The sequence below is a fragment of the Anopheles moucheti genome, chromosome 3 (genome assembly GCF_943734755.1).
Source record: "Anopheles moucheti chromosome 3, idAnoMoucSN_F20_07, whole genome shotgun sequence".
NCBI classification, from domain to species: Eukaryota; Metazoa; Arthropoda; class Insecta; order Diptera; family Culicidae; genus Anopheles; species Anopheles moucheti.
Genome location: NC_069141.1, coordinates 39,990,639 through 40,009,819, shown reverse-complemented (window position 1 = coordinate 40,009,819; position 19,181 = coordinate 39,990,639). Strand labels below are relative to the sequence as shown.

The following is a 19,181-nucleotide window of genomic DNA, read 5'->3' as shown; positions in this document are numbered from 1 at the left end:
TAACCCGTCTACTAATTGTTTCCAGCTATGGTGAGAATGAGTAACAAGAAACCAATTACAGCAATTTCTTATTAATCAACATTTTTAAGTTTTTTTTAAGTAATTCTAATTTGTTTAAAATGTAATAAATTTCTAATTTGTCATGTTATATTGAATGAATCCATCGTACTCAGCAGAGTTTCCATTAGTTGTTCTTTTTTGTAGTGGATTAGTACAAGCTTAAAAAAGTTGTCTTAATTTATTTTATTATGTGTTTGTTGAACTCAATTATTGATAAGATAACAAACGGGTGAAAGAAATTTTGCTCCATTCACTTTAAAATACCCCAGCGATTTGGGTGCGATAGCTCGCCTCTTCGTACAGTGAAACAAATCAAAGCTTACCTCCACGTCGATTCCGCTGACGGTGCTAAAAACTTGCACCGACGGATGCACCTGGGGCGTGTAGCGATAGAACTCTCGCTTACCCTTGTACCACTTGATCGAGTAGAGCCGCTCGTTATCCTCCAGTTCGTATTCGCAGTACAGATGAACCGAATCGCCTTTCCGGACAGCCGTTGGCACCGTGACCCGTACGTTGCGCAGCCCCACGGACAGCTCTGCAAACAGGGAAGAGAAAACGAAACGAGAGAAGAGAATGAAATAAGATGAATATAGTCATTAGCTCTACAGCCATGCGATTAGTGGAAATAAAGCTAGTTCTTTGCGGGCAGCTACTGTGTGCTGCAACTTAACGAGCATGGATTGCGGAAAGTAAATTCTTTTCGAATAAAGCCGTAAACCCTCTGTTTTTCCGTTTGTGCACCACAGACTTTACTGCCCTAGGTCGCTGTTTCCCGTAGAGCAGCAACAGTGTTTTTGTGCAATTGTGTTATAATGGAAATATCGTAAAACAAATACTCCAAACCTAATGCTTTCCATTTTATGAGCACAATTCTTGTTGTTTGTAAAACGAATAAACAAAATGGGAACATCTTTGGTTGCTTGATATAATTTGTGCTAGCGGCAATAGGATTTGAATGCAAAAAAAGTAATGGTTTAATCTTGCATATTGTGCTGCATATTGTTTTGTTTTTGTGTAGTTTGGCAATGCGTCGTGGAAAACTGCTTGATAAAAATGTGCTTTTTATCGCTGCATGTGTTGTTTTATTTATTTTTTGTTTTTTCATTCTACGCGCTACCCCTTAGCACAATGTTTACTTGCTCGATGCACCACTTTAGCTTTGATAATTTAATTAAAAATTCGTTTTTATGCCTCCCAATGCTCCTAAGCCCAATGCGATGGCCTAGATATGAAAAATGAAAATAAAAGCAAAATAAGGGGAAACAAACAGCACGTGAAACATTTTTGTTTCGTTTTTGGTCTTATTTTTGCAGTACGCGAACATTTTCACATCTCCCAAAATAAACGCACCGACCTTTTGGTTTGTTGGAAAAAGCGAGCTTCATGTTGGGTCTGATGCCGCTGGCTGAATATTGTACGTGTGTCGTTGTCAGTGCAACGATCTTTTGTTTTTAAAACCAAGCATTTTTCATATCGTTGCAACATTCATAGCAACACAAGAAATTTAAAAATTAAAAGAGACAATCAAAAATGTTCAGATAGCATGAAAATGTACATGCACATTTCATAAGTCGTAAGATTTATGAGAAAAATATCCAGTTTAGCAATGTGCAGATGTCAGATTTGCCATCACTCTTAGTTATTTATAATTCCATTCCGATCCAATACAAATATTAATGAAACGTTGCTCAATACGCATCTAATATATTTCCATATTGGAACTGAACGTTTGATTTCTGTTTGTTACATAACGTACACATACAGTTTGTTACATAATTTTATACTATTGATTTCTTCGTGATATGTCTAATGATTTATGATATCATATTTATTAAACTATAAATTGTATGCATACCTTAACACTTATGTAGATCAAATAGCTATTAAATTTAAACCATTTAAATCAAGTAACGTTTATTGATCACCATGAAAATGCTCTTACTAAAATATCAGAACATAAAATATGATTCGGCTTACTTAAGAATCTTTTTCATATTGCATTAGTTCATTGTTTATAGTTTAATTTAAGTGCAAAATATGCTCCCAATAATTGCATTTAAAAATATGTTTGACAGATAAAATGTTATTCTTTTTTGAAAACATTAAATTAAGTGGTCTGGCATAAATGGCAATGCATTTGCTCTCCAGTACACTTAAATTAATACCAAGAGCTTAATAAAATCCTTTCCTTATCTAACCATCAACGCCATTAACGAACAATACATGGTGCTATGGTTTTTGTGTTCTTCACACGCCTTTAAAACATCAGCCAAAGTATGCTCTAGCAACGACCGTACAAACTTTCAATCTCTACCGTAGCGTACATTAGGGTAGGGAATAAAAATCTGATAGCACATCTGGCTAGCGGTTCTGCAACAAATTCAGCAGTGCAAACGCTAACGACGACCGCAACAGGAATGGAAAAAAATCGTTTCATCGTACCGTAAAATGTACCAGATTGAATGTGTCCAATGGGGAAGCACGAACAAATATGTTTCCGTTCGCGCACTGACCAACGATCACGGGCGACGAGTTGTGTACTTATCCGTCGAGTCGTGTAGTGACATTCGTCAACAGACGCAGCAAATAGTGATGCTGCGCTGGTTGGAGTGTGTTTTAGCTCGCTGAATGGTTGAGGATGGCACAGAAAATTGCATTCCATGTGGATTATAGGAAACGCAGGCCGGTCCGGTTTGCTAAAGCTGACCCCAAAGCTGCACCTTTTCCGGGATAATAGCTATTTCTACAGGGAACCACCACACATGCACGCAAATGAATTTGCAAGCAAATGAAGAGAGATCGACCGGGAAGCGTAAGCGATGAGTGGAGAGGAAAAATGGAACTAGCAACACAAATGAGTAAATAGCAAACATCCATTTCGCTAATCCGTTGGCATTGCCGAAATGTTGCGTTTCCGCTCCTGCAACGTAGGGCATCGTTTATAGCAAAAGCTTGTGATTGTAGCTGAAGATTCAACTCGACAGTAGCAATGAAAATCGAAAAAAACGTCATGTAGATCACAATTTCGTTGTTGCGGGAACTACGGTTTCGTGCATTATAGCGCTCAATGTGCATTATAGCATCCGAGCATCTAACTGTACTGTGAATGGAGGCGCCCGGTGCGTTTGACGTTAGCTTGCTATAACTACCAAATGGAGTGTTTTGCATTGCCTAAAACAAACCTTCCTCAGAGTCTTCCTATGAGAGAAAATCTATAAAAAACACATAAAAAATTTTAAAACATCAAACATTATATTATCTATGTGATTTTATCTAAAATTTACATTAAAATCCATGACTTGTGACTATCAAAAATTATAGCCATGGCACCCCCGGGAAACATCATTTGCTATCAAAAATGATATCCATAGCTATCATTGCGTAAAATATACATTATGTTTACTGGTTTCTCCAGCCATCATCATTAAAATATCAGAAGTAAACGGCAATATTGCAATGCAAGAAAAACCCCCACAATTATCACGTATAAAGTAAGCTCAAACATTCGGCCCGTAAGATATGAAATGAAAGAATAAACACTTCCTTGAAATAAATACAGCCCATCATCAAAATGAATCATACTACATTTCCTACGATAGCCTCACCTATACACGACTAGCTGATGATTTTATTTCCTGCAGGTTTTCCTCCCAGACAATCAACGGATATTATCACCGCGTTTGCCTTATGCTTGCCTCAGCTAAATAAACGAAGCTTTAGCTGCAGCGAAAACTATTGATGCAGCTGCACCCGAAACTTTTCCAATTCAACCGAATTCGACAGCTTGTTTGGGGTTGTTATTTTGCCATGTTTACTTGCTGGTGTATTTGTTTTCCTTACCGAGTGCGGAGCTCGGTGCCCGGCAGGAAACGGTTGCGGAATGTTTACGGTGTTTCAGGAAATAAAAATCGCACACCCATGTGATTCTTTCTACCAGTTTTTCACGCTTTTGCGCTATATTCATAGAGTTTCGCTCCGTCCGTCGTGGCCGTGCTGTGTAAATGTGATGTAACATTACACAGGTTCTCTGCAACAAAACACATTAGCATGTGTTGTGGGAAGGTGTTTTTCCCTTTCGGAAAGAGGGAAGTGGGAACGGGAGAAACGGGAGCTACTCAGGAAACATACTACCGGCTACGAAACCACCACAGGCGTATACACGCCATCTGCTTTTATTGTTATTTGTTTTTGCTCGATCTATCTATTTTATGTTATTTTTATTGCTGGCTTTTTCTCTGCCCTTCGTGGGTGGGTGGTACGCGGCGTCTTGCGAGTTTCATCACTGCGTTGGGTAAACCCGCTTGCGACGCGAAAGTGGCTTCATTTTTCCACCCTGAAATGTGAACTCGTCACTTGCGCGTAATCGTAGACGAATCCACTCTGAAATTGGCTCAGGAATGGCTGGCTGCAGGAGCGGCTATAAAGCATCACCCTACAGCTATATGACGCAACCACGTTGTCGGAGCACGAAGGGGAAAAACAGCAAAAATACAGACAGCTAAAAATAAACGGCCGGAAAGCAGTTCCTGGCGCCAATGCAATCCGTCCTATGCTTTGGGTGTGGTAGTGTGGGGTGCGACACAAACAGAACCTGGATGTGGGAAGAACAAGTTTGCCCAGGATGAATGCTTAAGTAATCCGAGAATAAGCGTCTCCCGCTGATAATGGACCACGGGAGTGCCTCACAGGGCACAGGGTAATGACATAGCGTTTTGGTACAGATAAACAGCTGCTTTCGGTGCCACCGGCGACCGCTTGCTCCTAGTTTGTCTTTTAATCGAGAAAGCTGTCTGAATTTGAGCACTTTCGACACGACAGCAAGATTAACCGGTCGTCGAGAAGATTACTACCCTATTAGATGTATCTCGAACGATCGCGGTTGCAAATGTTGATTATGATTCTTCCCATGCGTTGCATTCGAACTTTCGTACAAGTGCGATTAAAAATGTTGTTTACCAAAGTATCAGCACTTACATCACATGATGCGATTTTTCTGCATCTTTAACAATCTGGTCGTTTTGGAATGTCTATTATGTTTTATGCGACGAATTTTTGTACTAAATACATTTTAATTAACATAGTAGCATACTATTAATAATGCACAGACAGTCCCCGAGATTCTCGGTACCTCCCATAAACGGATTTAAAGATACTCGGTGTTTTAGTTGACAGCTGAGTTAGCTTATAGCACAATATTCAAGAATAAAAGTAAAAATAAGTTTACAATGTCTTCCAATTTTATAAATTTGTTTGGTTTTTTAAAAGTTTTTTTAATGAAATATTTATGGCACGCCTCGTACATGGGTATTTATTGCTTTGTTTATGTATTTTATTTTTGTACATATATGTAAGAATGAACAAGGAAGCGACCCATGGAAGAGTAAAGGAAGGAGAGATACAGAAATAGATAGAGAGAGTAAGAGATAAGGAGAAGAAAGGTTAATAAGTGACGCGCGGCGTCACGAAGATCGGTATTCGCAAACTGACGATTAAAGCGGAACGAACTGTATACCAATTACAAATTTTTTGCAAACATTCTTTTAATAAATCAATATTTCTCACACATTATTCCCTACATATATATGCTAACCTTCGCGGCGACATCTGTTGGTACCGACGCCGGTCTTCACACAACAGGACCGAGGCAAAATCCTAAGCAGAAAAACCAAAGGACAAGACCGCAAGGACAGAGTATCTATCTTACTACGTGGTAAAAATCAGTCGATGCTGCCTGGCCGTTATAATGCAACAAAAAAAAAAGAACTTCTGACAAACGCTGCAAAATTATACAAATGATAAAATATAAGTCCCATTGCTGATAACCCTAAACCCCTGAGTGTTTTGACGAATTAACTCCTCAAATACTGCTCCATCAATTTTCTCCTATTCGTTCTAGCAATTCTACCACCCAACGGCATAAGAAAAAGCTTTGCTACTGTTTGTACAATTTATACAATTCAATTTAAAATTTATTTTCATTTCAAAAGACGCTGTGGCACGAGTTTCTCGTTTCGCGCCGTTGCACTGCACCCTTTGACACTAGAATTACCAAACGTTCATGTACTTTCGCTTGTTTTCATACCCAGCAGTTGTTTGCGCCATTCGAACGAATTCGGATTCTTCCACAGGTTTATTCGCATCCCAAAAAATATCGTGTTTACGCTGTGAAATTTGTTTGCTTTCCATTCTATCACCTAGTTCTGTTTGCAACGCTCTTTCTTGGACCAAACGCTTCCAACGCTTTACGCTACTTCGCTTAAAGCGTAGTAGAAAGTAACAAAGGTTATGGCGAACAAAAAACAATAGAAAATATTTTCCACCAACACTAGCTTCCAGTGGGCGTATCGGGATTTTCTGCGCACTGCCTTTGTATCTCTTGTGCATACACTGAAACTCTAAAGCTTCAATATTTGGTTTTCACCGGCAAACCGATTGCATGCAATTCAGCCTCCCGCATGAACGATGGTGAAAGGGATCGATAGCATTCACCATGTATTTACGTTCGCTTTCTCAATGGACATTTTTCACCTCATTTTCGGTGCCGGTTGATTGAGGTCTTTCAATCTTCCTTTTTAAGACAAGGTCGATTTTCCTACTTTGGTGATGCTGTTATTTCTGTCGGTTGCTGTAAAATACTTTCCGGTTTTTCGGATCGCCTTGCAGTCGGCTAAAATAAACAATTGAGCAAATGAGATTTTTTGTTATGTTTTTCTGAGCTTTCTCTCATTCATTTTGTTGCATTCCTTCCTTCGAGATTTCTTTGTTCTTTGTATACGAAAACATGCGGGCCAAAGTTCGCCTGCACACGCCTTAATGGTGTGAAGAAGTTTTTGATTTTGTTTGATTGTTCGTAGAAAAATCACGGAAAGCTGATGGTGAAGCCTGTTCAAAGTACTGACTTTTCTAGAAATTTCGCCAAGGTATTCAGTGCTAGTAATGAATCGGGTAAAATGAGTTATGTCGATTGATTTATTAGATTTTGCGAGTTTGAAAGTCTCTCAGCGGTAGAAGGTCGTGGAATAAAGGAAGAACAATTTTGCTGGAAAATGTTTTATTGTGTGTTTGATATGTTTGTGATTTTGTTGTATGTGTATGTTCGGGTGTTTTCCACGATATCACTTTGAAGCAATAAACAAATATAATCGGAAAGCTTCTAGTGGTTTTAGTTATTCGCTTGCGATAAGAAGTATAGGTTGAAATAAAAAAGGCGAGTAAAATAAATAATCCACAGGAGTAATACCAAAAAATAGAATTCAAATATGATAAGACAGGATAGAGAATATAAATAGAATAAAATTGAAATCACATCAGCAAAACCCTTTTGTCGATCTTTTAACAATACTCTTTCCAATGAACAACACAATCATAGCTCATAGACACTAAGTGATTTCTCCCGAGACATTCATCTTCTATGGTTGTTTGCAACAAACAGTTTTTACCGTAGTCGCTTGGGTTGATTAAGTTTTACACAATGAAACTCATTATTAATGTGAAAATCTTTTGTTCCAGGAAGATGTTCCGATAATCTTTGAATTAATGTTCGCAACAAATCTTCACCCGTACCCATCGGGCTGAGCCCTTAAAGAAAGATGGAAAATTCCACTTTATGTTTACTTTCGATCGGGGTTTTTTGTTGTTGCTTGGCTTCAACCATGTCCTAACAGCGTCTCGTCTCACCACGTCCACGACATGGAAGAAGTATTGTTGCTTGAAATAGCAGCAGCAGCCCAGGCCCACATCAAAACACTACCATCATCGTCATCTGCACATCATTATGCCCGACTTGCCCGATAATCTATGTATCGGTCGAAAGTCGAAAAATGTGCGGCCTGAAAGTTATGACAAAAGTTCGACCCAAAGTTGCTCTGCCAAAAACTTTACACAATGCTATCGCTAACCGGTGGTCGGTACTGTTGGAAAATACGTTACCGACGGAGGAAATGAGACTTGAAAATGGTTTTGTGCAAGGTGATGGCCGAAGGAAAGCCATTCCTTCACATGCCTTGCGCTGAGTTTTCATTTCTCCGACAGGTCAAAGCGAATCGGAATGGGGCACAATTTCTCCGCAGATCTCACCTGTACACTGGCCGCATTGTAAAATGAGAAACTTTTACATTGCTCGATGTTTCCTGTGCTGTCCCTTTTCGTTAACAGTTTACTGCGAATACATAAACAGGGCATATCGATGGCCAGAGTGAAAGAGCAAGAGCGTCGGAGAAAAAATAAAAGAAAACCTATGGCTGGTACGCAGTGTCTGCTCAGGTGTTGGTAATATGTTCCCGTTTTCTCGGAAACACTTGGATGTAATGGAAGTTGGAGAGGCAAGCCGGCAAGATGACCGGCCAACCGGAAGTAACCAAACCGACAGCTGCCCCAAGGAGGAGACAAACTTTTCTACCGCGCCCTACTTCCCCAGTAAAGGTTTTGTTCCAGGCGCACCTCCATAGATGCTTCAAATCCAATGTGCTTATATTGGGACTGGGATCTCACCGATTGTTGTTGGGTGCAAACCGTGGGGAGGAAACTTTGCCTTGGACCAGTGCCTGGACGTGCTCTCCGACGTGCTGGAAGTACGCAGAAGGACATTCCAGTGGAGTGTGTAAGCGCGTTCCAGTTCGGGAATAAAACTGGTACAAGGGAAAAGTTTTCGATACTTTACCAGCGCGCCACACAACAATGTGGACGATATGGTCGATTCGATGCGAAAACACCCACCAAAGGAGGAGTTTGGGGCGATGGAAGGAAGTGAGTATGAAGCGAAATATAATTCGATGTCATCAGCATTACACGTAAATTACCGAACAAATATTAGCTTTTCGAGTTTGGTTGGCGCCCATGGTGATAGAGCAGCAAAGGACTGCTTTGGTGATAATGCTGTTGGTATCGGTAATAGTTCAAACACGGGCGGAAGAATGGAGAGGCCAGCATTGTATCGGTTTCCATAGGACCGTTCTGTTCTGTGTTGAGATAGTATTACCTGCAAATGTGAGGTAGCATCACAACGAAAGTTGCCAGTGGAAGAAGTAGATTAAACGTGAACTTTCACGATTTTTTTTCTCCTCATGGTGGTTTTCTAAATCTCACCAGTAATTCGGCATAAACTAGCCAAGGCGAAAGAACCCGTTGGTGAATGCAACGCAGGATTTTCGAGCAATAAATTATGCAGATAACTCTATTTTCTTTTAGTAAACCCAGTTCCCATCGCATTCTTTAGACATTAACTGAGGAAGGTCACGTTGATTTAAACTTTTTCTTCATTCTAGAAAACATACTCTAGCCAAGCGATACAGCTTTTCAGTGGAAAAATGAATATGAAGAGCTGTTCGTAAATTTATTACAGCATACGATTTATTATGTTTTTATCCATTTCAAATTCCCCGCCCTGCGATAATGACACCTTTGCTTGATGAATAATCTTTGCTGTATTATCTTTTCATCTTATCATGTTTATTGTTCAATTATGTCGCAACTGATGTAATTGTTGATCACTACCCTTGCGTTGAGGGTTTATATTGTTGGATTTATTCCTTCAGATCTTAGTAATGATGTTTGATTTAATGATTATGGGCATTTTAAATTATATCCGTTTTTTAAATTTGGTTTTGGGAAAATCAATTCTATCATTAAATATTGTAGTGACCAAAATCTTGGAAAGTAAAAGTAAACATTTTCAAATATTTGCTCCCTGTCGAGATGGCGTTAGCACTAAGAAAAAATGTAATGCTGGCTTGCAGAATGTAGGCTTTAACTCCCCTGTTGCCTGTTGGTCCTTTCATTTGTACGTTACAAGGTATTAAAAAAGTCGCTACCGTTTTGGCTTATTGATGCTAAAGATGCACCTCGAACAAGTCGGAAATCATAAACATAATGGAAATTGACGGGCATGAGATAAAGGTGTCATCAGACTACACACTTCTTTTGTGTCGAAAAAATCTTAGGGGCTTGGTTAGGTAGTTTAAATGCATCCACCACATTGTCCGTAACAACCGGTTTTGATTATGTTCTTGCATTGCAAAACTTTGCTAGTGATAAGAAATTGAGATCAAAGGAAAATTGTGAAAATCGATATAGTTTTTCACGAATAAAGACAGTGGTGTATTTGTAGCGGCTCTGGTTTTCACGCGTCAGCACCGGTTCAAATCCCAACCGGACCAATCCTCCGTAGCAAGGACTGACTTTTCGGCTACTTGATAAAAACAAGTCTTCTTCTTCTCCTTCTCAAGAGGTCTAGAGCTTGTCATTTATGACTTTCTGTTACTTTGACCATCCATATAGATGTATAGTAAGTCCTACGTACGGGGGACTGGTCCGGTCCGTTCGTATGAAGACTAACTCCGCTACCATCATGCCATCGGGTCGCACCGTAAAATAAGTCTAATAAGCCAGAAATGCCAGTCCCTAATATCACAGGTCATTACGCCAAGATGAAGCAGAATAATTAAAATCATGAAAATATAATAAATTTTCCCCCCACCTAAAATGCACATGTACATCATGAATGTTCGAACTACAAAACGAGTGTTAATTGCCTAAATTTATGCGTAATGTGATCCATCATTAATGTGTTCCTAATGTGTTATCATAAATATGTTTCCTAACATGATCATATGAATATGATATTATGTATGTTCAATACTTCTTACAATACTGACATAAAATGTATTAATATTATTATCATCTATTAATATTATCTATAATATTATCAACACTTGGTTAACCCGAAACCCGATTGTTTTTCTAATATGGTTAAATATCGGAAACTAATGTGATTGTTATTTATCCATTGTATTATCATAGGATGATAATTTTAATTATTCATCATATTCTAACATGACAATCCTTTGCTAAAAAGACAGGTACCATGGCATAAGAAATGAATTGGTTTTGCTTGAACCTTCATTTTTACAATATACATAAAATACAACAATATACTATACCTCACCAAAGTATTTTCTGCTACAGATATACACCAGTGGAACGGGACACGAGATACTTCTTTCCTAGCGTATTCATTCGCATCGGTTCGTGAAGCGAGTGAAATGCAATTTACTCCACTTATCCTAAAGCCCTCCAGGCAATCCACCGTCAACGTCGGAACAGTCAAGGTGCTAGTATCCGTCGGAGAGAACATACACAGTACCCGTCAGACACCGAGGGATTTGAGATTATCATTAGCATCTTTTTCGGTCCAAAGGGCACCAACGGATAGGGGCAGCCCCGGGATGGTTGAAGTTCGTGCCGGAGTGAGTGAGTGAACCTCCTGTGGCCAACTGGTTCGCAACTGGTAGATTACCGCTAGGCATATGCGGCAGCTTGGAAGGGTCGTGGGGGGCGTGGAGCGATGTTTCGGGTGGTAGCTCTGTGTGTCAGCTCGTGTAACAAGTTCGTCCATGTCATAAGCATACGGGCGAGATTATTGGGTTAATTTGGCAATCCTGTGGGAACTTCATCAGCCAGTGCTATCTACTGCCTGCTCGACAAGTCTTCGATGGTTTTGGCTTGAGTAGCTAATTTCAAAGTATGGAAGCGTTCCTCCGTACTAGCCATCCGGAGGACACGAAGCGGCTGGGACACCGGGAGACCCTTGCATACGCTTCCCAGCAGTCGCAGGCAAACTTTCAACCATCCGAGCACTTACAGCACGGGCGTGAAAAGGGGTTTCGTAGCCAGGGAAAGCTAATCCACTTATTGAAAAACTAGCACGATTCTGTTACATATTAAAGACGATCGAACGTGACACTTTTGCGATCGAAACTTTTACCACTTGAGTAGGGTGTTGGTGTGAACCTGGGTTAAGGAGCTGATATTTGAAAGGGGGGTTATACGAATGGGTCAATTTAAAAGTTAAGAAAGAGCAACCTACGCTACACATCACGCGGTTCGTTGTTTCTGCTAATGGAATGTGGCAGGTTGTGTTGAGAATTCGATAATCAACAAAAATTATAGTTTACCTTACCTCATTTTACATGAAACTATCCTAAAGCCACACCATTGTCTAAATAGTACATTCTCGTTGAGATGGTTGAATTCCAATTTTCTTAAATTGAGCACTCATTCTTGACTACCATTGCAATTACCTGAAAACATCTAAATACTAAAAGTAACACATTATTGAACTTTTGTATCGCGGTACCGATAAAATACTATGGAAGTTTTTAAATAAACATAATGTCCTTCCTAGGCAAGGACTGACTATCCGGCTACGTAGTCAAATAAGTCGATCTAACGAAAATGATAATAATAATAATAATGTCCTTCCTAGTTTTATCACAAATCAATTTGGCGAATTTTTCAGTGCCGTACTCAGCGAAGTGTAAATGTATTAATTCACGTAGTAAAATTGCTTTCACTTACCATTTGCACTTATTGTTGCGGAAAAGGCAACAACAAAGCAATGTGTGAATATAATTTTCTATTATCCCGCTTCAATTGGGGGTTTTTCGGTAACAGTTTTCTGCTCGGTCATATATTTTTCCATTAACCATCCGCTGGTGGTACGCCATACGGAAATGCCATCCGGAAAGAAAAACGGCTGATCATTATAGCGGACCTGCCTGACCCGTTGCTGTCGGTGGTGAAAAGCGCAAGAATATGTGTTTCTTCAGTTTATGCATGAGCCTTTTGCTTTGTAACAGTCATGTCCGGAAGGTTTGGGATTACTCGATTACGCTTTGTAGGGATAGCGTCCCAAAGAAGCTTAAAGTTAATTGGGTAATTGAATTCCCTGGGGGCGGAATTTGTTTTACTTAGTCCACGGTACTTATATTAATATTAACTGTACTTGTATGTTTAAACACTACCACACACAGTATGTGGCCTATCCACCTGTTCCTGTTTTGCTAATGCAATTTTCTTTAGACCCTTATTGGTATTTGATTCAATTTAAAACTTTTACTCCTTTCCAACATTTGGATTTCCTACTTTAGAAACCCCCTACTGTTTTGTAATTCCGTTCCACATCGGCTCGCCTTAAAGATCGCCGGTAAGTAAACATCACACCTAAACGCCTTCAAGAAAAGATCCCTTGCCGTTTGTGTCATAATTTATGGGACGATAAATATCAATTTAGTGACCTTTGCTCGGGTGGGAACCGGATATCGCATTACTTTCCATTTCCGCTCTGGACATCGTATATAACTGCAGCTCCGTTAGCGGATGACTTGGGATAGCAAAATAGTCACTTAGTCACCTCCCGTTTATACCTGTGGCAGTGGTTGAGATTTATGCATCAAACTGTCGGACAAGTTTGTCGTCAGCGACGAAACGGTTTAGGAACGGGGTGAGGAAACATACAGATGATATAAATTATGTTTTAAAAAACGGATTACGAGGGTTAGGGTGCAGGTTACGTTGTAGAATAACTCAAATGAAACGAAACTCCTCTGTAATGTAAATGTAAAGATCAAAAGCACCACGCTTAAGGTAACAGTTTTGCAGAGACATCTCTTAAGTAAATTAGATGTAAAATTAAGATTTGCGTGTTGTTTTACGCCGGCAGCAACATATCAAACTGCTTCCTGTAAGGGCACTGTTCTTGCGAGAGTAAGAAAACTTTAAACCCACCCCCAGCGGAACCCTTCAGATCGTAAAATTATAACTGTTTTTACGATGGAGCAAGCAATACTAATGATTGCTGTGCTGGTGCTTTCCGGACGTCTATTTTCTTCTTTGTTCTAACAAGACGCTCGAGCATAATTTCCGCGACGTGTCGTTCGGGAATCATTCGGGCAATCGCTTTTCGCACATACCCATAACTCAGTGTCGCAACGAAATGAATACAACTTCAAACAACCATCACCGCGTTTACGATGTCATAAACTCCGCGTCGCAACGCCCGGTACGCGGCGAACTCGGGTATATTTCCTTCCGCAGCTGATGATGCTGACCAGCTGAAGGATCTTCTTCAATTTTTCTTCCCCACAGCCAAAGAGCCGCAATTCGGTCCAAGACACTTCCGTCGATTTATCCCCCGTCGGTAGTTTTGGAAAGTTGTTTGTCTCCTTCAAAAGTTGCACCGGCGATGCTGGGCAAGCTAGAACAATGGTAAGGCGTGGAAGAAGGGGAAGGATAAACGTGTTTTACGGCGCAGAGTTTTCCACTTCGCAACCGAGAACACCGGGAGCAATTTAATTTGAAAGTTTTGACATCGATGTGCTCCTCGTCAGCCGGTGTCCAATCGGCAACCCATCAACTCACCGCCGTCGTCATTCCACCTTGCATCGCTTAAAAAAACGCGGATGGTAAAAGTTTTTTAGCTTACGCAAATTTGTTTGTCACACATGCAAAACGCTTCTTGCAGCGACAATCAAGTGATATGACGCGTTTGACGTATATTTTTGGTAAAGCAGAAAAAAACATGAACGTTGTTCCCATTGCTTGAAAATTATTTTCTGGTCGAAGGTGATATGAAGGCACTAACAAACTGGCACTAGTTTTAGCGTATTTGCCAGAAGTGTGGTTAAGTGTAGAATGTTCGGAATTGCAATGGCCTTGGTAACTGCATGCATAATTTAGACGGTGAACAACTTTACACCAGATTGAAGTGGAATGAAAGCTGTTTAAGTGACGATCCGGGAAAACATCTGAATTCCCCAGTAACTTGTACCAGCTTTTGGCCAATGTTGGAAGTAACTCTTATTTTCAATTGATGTATTGAAATTAAAATTGATTTCAAAATACAGTAAAAGCTATTTGTTAATGCATCAATGTGACTGTCTATTTATTCTACTATTTATTTATTTATTAAATATTAATAACGGCATAGTAACATAACTTTTGGAGCAGCACGATGGAGATTTGTCAGCGACGCCGATCTTCACACGACAGGTTCGGTCCAAAATCCCATTCGATCAAATCGCCCTCACGCAAACTGACTTTCCCACGGGTACATAAAATCAAAGTAGGCCAAAAATGGCGGACCTCTTGAAGTTGTTGTGCCGAAGAAAAAGAAATAGCATATTTTTTGTATATTTCTATACCCTAATGACAGTGGTATTGGAAAACGATTGGATACAAAGTTGATTGGAGAACCAAACAGTGACGAAGGCTAAAGCAAATACGGCCACTGATGGACGTGATGAGAACGTTGCTCTTATACTTTTTCTGAAAAAAATCCATGTGTCATTTGATACGAAGAGACAGAACCTATTGGAAATATGTTGCAAATGTAAATGACTGCAATTACGAATATGACCAAGATCTGTGTAGGATAGAGTTCGAGTAATATAGAACAATTTGACAAGTAGCCAAAAGTTCGTTACACATGATTTGACGTTTGGACGCCCTTTTCCATTTAAATGTTTTGTGTGTAGTTGTGTTGATTAAACGGGCCGGTCATAGCAACAAGATTTTTATTGTTTTAGATTTGGTGGGAAATTTGTGTCGCTGTTATTCGATTTTAGTCCGTAATTAGATCTGCAGATGTTATTGGCAATTGGTGTTAGGTATGATTGGTGTTCAAGTCAGCTGAGAATGCAGAGAATCGGATTTTGTAAAGCGATCATTTGGCAACGAGTAGGTGAGGCTCTTCACATATGAGGAAGAGGATGAGTCTCATCATCATCATCATATCTCCCGGTTCACAGTACGGCGTGAAAGTCTGGTACCGTGTGATCAACTCTTGGTATCAGAACACTAATAGGTGATGACCACACACCACTTAAACCATATACCATAACCATACCCTAACCATATGAAACTATCAACAGTTTGCTGTTTTAACTAAAGGCATTCAAAACGAAGGAAAACTCTAACAACCAAGCTAATTGTGAAACTTTGCGATATAGTAAACAAGTAGGCTAGACGCAAGAAAAAAGTGTCGCTAATACCACGATAAGAGAGTGTGAGTGAGCATATTATGCATCTTACACGGGCGACCAAACGTCAAATGACATCCAAAATGGCAAACCTCCATCTTGGCTATTACTCGACCTCTATCCATTCAAATGTTTTGTGTGCAGTTGTGTTGATTAATCAGGATATAGTAAACAAGTAGGCTAGACGCAAGGAATCTTACATGGGCGACAAAATGTCAAATAAAATCCAAAATGGCGAACCTCTATCTTGGCTATTACTCGACCTCTATCCTACACAGACCTTGGTTTTATGTTAAAGTTGTACAATTAGTTATTAATACACTCGTGTCTAAATGGTTGTCAAGTAAAGGTATATGGTAAATTGTTCAACACTTAGAGTAAGGTAAACAGTTTTAGTTAACAGGTTAGATTCAATGCATTAATATAAATGCAGATACGCATGGTCACGGAAATGACCTTCAACATAAACGATGTTCTTTGAAAACAATTCTTTACAAATCAGTGAACCTTTCGCAATATGAAAATACATTTACATGAAGAAAGACAGAAAAAGGAAGAGAGTGCTCAAATAATAATCCATCAAACCACATCCTCAAAATGAACCAACCGCAACGAGTATCAAATCACTAAACACCGCATTACCTTCCTATGAATCTTCTTGATGAAATTTACTGACCAAACTGACCCTTGGTGTAACGTCCGGAAAATCACTAGTAACCTGCAAGAAGCGGGATCAGCAGAAGGGATATTGGTGCCTTTTTTACACCGGAAATCCTTAGCAACTGATCGGTGACAGTCGTAAATCCGGCACACAATTCTAGCATTCGGTTGCTACCATCCCGATGCCGGAGATTGCCAAGGGATTTTCTTGTAGCTTTCATCAGAAACTGCTCACCGGTTATTTTTAATGCCAATGCCCTTTTTCCGGTTTTATTTGAGTCCAATTTAGTTCCTCATCCATTGGCATCGTGAAGGTGTTGGTAACCTGGAAGTTGATTTTTTTTCCCTCTCCACTCAGTATTACGATATCGATTGCAGGAAGCTTCGTTCAGCTGTGATGGCCTTTCTGGTTTCGTCCCTGTTTGTTGAGATGGTTTTTCCGTACCAACTTTCGCTTTTATTTTCGTCCGCTCACCCATTCTACGCTCTCGGTTGCATTTGTAGAAAACCGCAAAATAAACAAATAAATTACACTTCTTTATTGGAGGATTACAGACAGTGTGAACCTGCCCATGGCTTCGAGACCGGACCGGATCGTTCCGGTAGCCCTGTGGGTTCACGTGTTTTCCCTCCCGCCCCGGAAAGGTGTACCGGGCGAAGGTTCCGGCTCGATTAATGGTCTCTGTACAACGATTTTCCCAATCGTTTCCCTTCACAAACTGGTTGCTTCACAGCAAAGCGCATTCCCAGCGGTGTTGACGAGAAAACAGTTCAATTGAAAACGAGCAACGCACAAGTTCGTTAAAATTCAATCTACTTCGACCGACCCAAGGGCTGTAATAGAAATACCAACTGAATTTACCAAAAAAAAAGGTGTTACAAAATGGGAGATAGAATGAGTGCCGCGTGAAGACTCTCGATTTTACAGATTACGCAGCTGGCGCCACCGTGGTGCCTCGAGTCATTTGTTCGCTTTGGGTGCGGGCGAATGGTCTGTACATGGACGGGAGTCTAATCAAAATTTCAACAACCAACACTAAATTTCACCAACCACTGTCTTCCTCGTTGAAGTAAGGAGTATGGTGCTGGAGAAGAAACAGAAATCGGAAATCCTTGTGGCTGGCCGATTGCCGCAAAAATAATTGGGTAAACAGATTATTGTGATTGGAATCGATTTGATCGCAACGTTTTTTGGAAAACCAAGTCGCTTCAACCTCACGCAAGACCCATGCTGGAGGAAAAAATGGTGGGCAATGGCATTCTTAGCAACCACACCCGTAATTTTAAGGCCGAACAAAATTGAATTCCAATTGATAGTTTTGCGGTGGAAATTAGGTGCTTGAGAGGCATTTAATTTTCCTACACTCACCTCCCAGGACGTAGGTCATTGAAAGGTTTATCAATGGTATTAGATTTGACAGCCAATTTTCGGAAGTTACGGTTGAAGGAAGACCCCGTCGAATACTTTCAAAGAATTACTGGTACATTGCAAAGCGGAACACGAAAGGATTGCAAGGATATGTCTGTGGCTGGCTTAGCGTGGAAAAAGGGATACTTCATTTGAATATTTAAGCTGAAAAATGTTTAATGAAGGTGCGTAAATCTCGTATCGATAATATGCGGCACGTATTCCATTACGTCTTGCAGGCAGAGCGCTGTACCAAACGAGGAACTGAGGAAATACACTGAACTCCTAAACGGTTTTGATGAACTTTGTACCGTATCCTAAATACTCGTCAAATATTCTTGAGCACGTTCCTTATACCAGAACCGCTGTATTATGCAGCTCTCTCGTAAGATAAGTTCTACGCTGTCGACAACCGACTTATGACACTTCTGGCGAAGGTTTAATCCACTAACAACGAAAGATGGATGGAAATTAGCTTGCAATCGTGCCTATAAAGTGAAAATAAATAATCATGCAGCTCTGAGGTTCGTAATTCATTCGTGGTTTCAACCATTTTCCCGTTCCATACCATCAATGACTCATGGCAAGATGTTTTATGTCTTACCTTTCCTGCTGGTATAATTTCAACTTTAAAGCATGTTTAATAAAAGATAATGGCAATAAAAACCGTAACGAAAACAACACTTTTCAGCATTCTCGCAAAGTCGAACATTCATCTTTAATGTGCGGTACTTCGGCTACCGATGGTTTTATTGTAGCCATTGTCGTGTCATCGCCACGTCGTCGCGTTCTGCTCTTTTTCCCTGCCCATGAGTGATTGTGGCGTGAAAGTTTCGAAATGCAATTCTTTCTATTCATAGCTTCATAGCCATAAAACGATCAGCACAGAGCGAAAATGTGTTTCCGTTTGTTCCTGCACGGATGATTGACGAAAAACTGGCGCAACTGTTCCAACACGAGTGAGTCCCTTTCGAAAAATTTGTATTTTGGATTTCTTTCTCGCATTCGTCCATCCCACGAAAGCTCTGTACTTTGGCATCATCAATCAAAAAACCTCGACGTGTTGGAATGGAAAAAAGAAACTTCTTTGCCGGGCCAATGTCGTACCATTCGATTTTAAGCCAGCAGTTGGCCGTTGGGAAATGGAGGACGCTACCGGGTACTCTAAAAGCGTGTTCTCTTGTTTCTGGAGCTTTGGCGAACTTTGGACCATAGAACTGGACCATCAAGATCGG

At 40.2% G+C, this 19,181-nt stretch overlaps 1 protein-coding gene across 1 annotated transcript in view; it reads right to left on the bottom strand.

The window, feature by feature from the left end:
- LOC128305892 (uncharacterized) overlaps positions 1–19,181 on the bottom strand; it is a 62,850-nt gene that overhangs the window by 24,045 nt on the left and 19,624 nt on the right. The window contains exon 2 of the mRNA XM_053043523.1: positions 384–598. Coding sequence (XP_052899483.1) covers positions 384–598 — 215 coding nt within the window. The remainder of the gene's footprint in view (positions 1–383; positions 599–19,181) is intronic.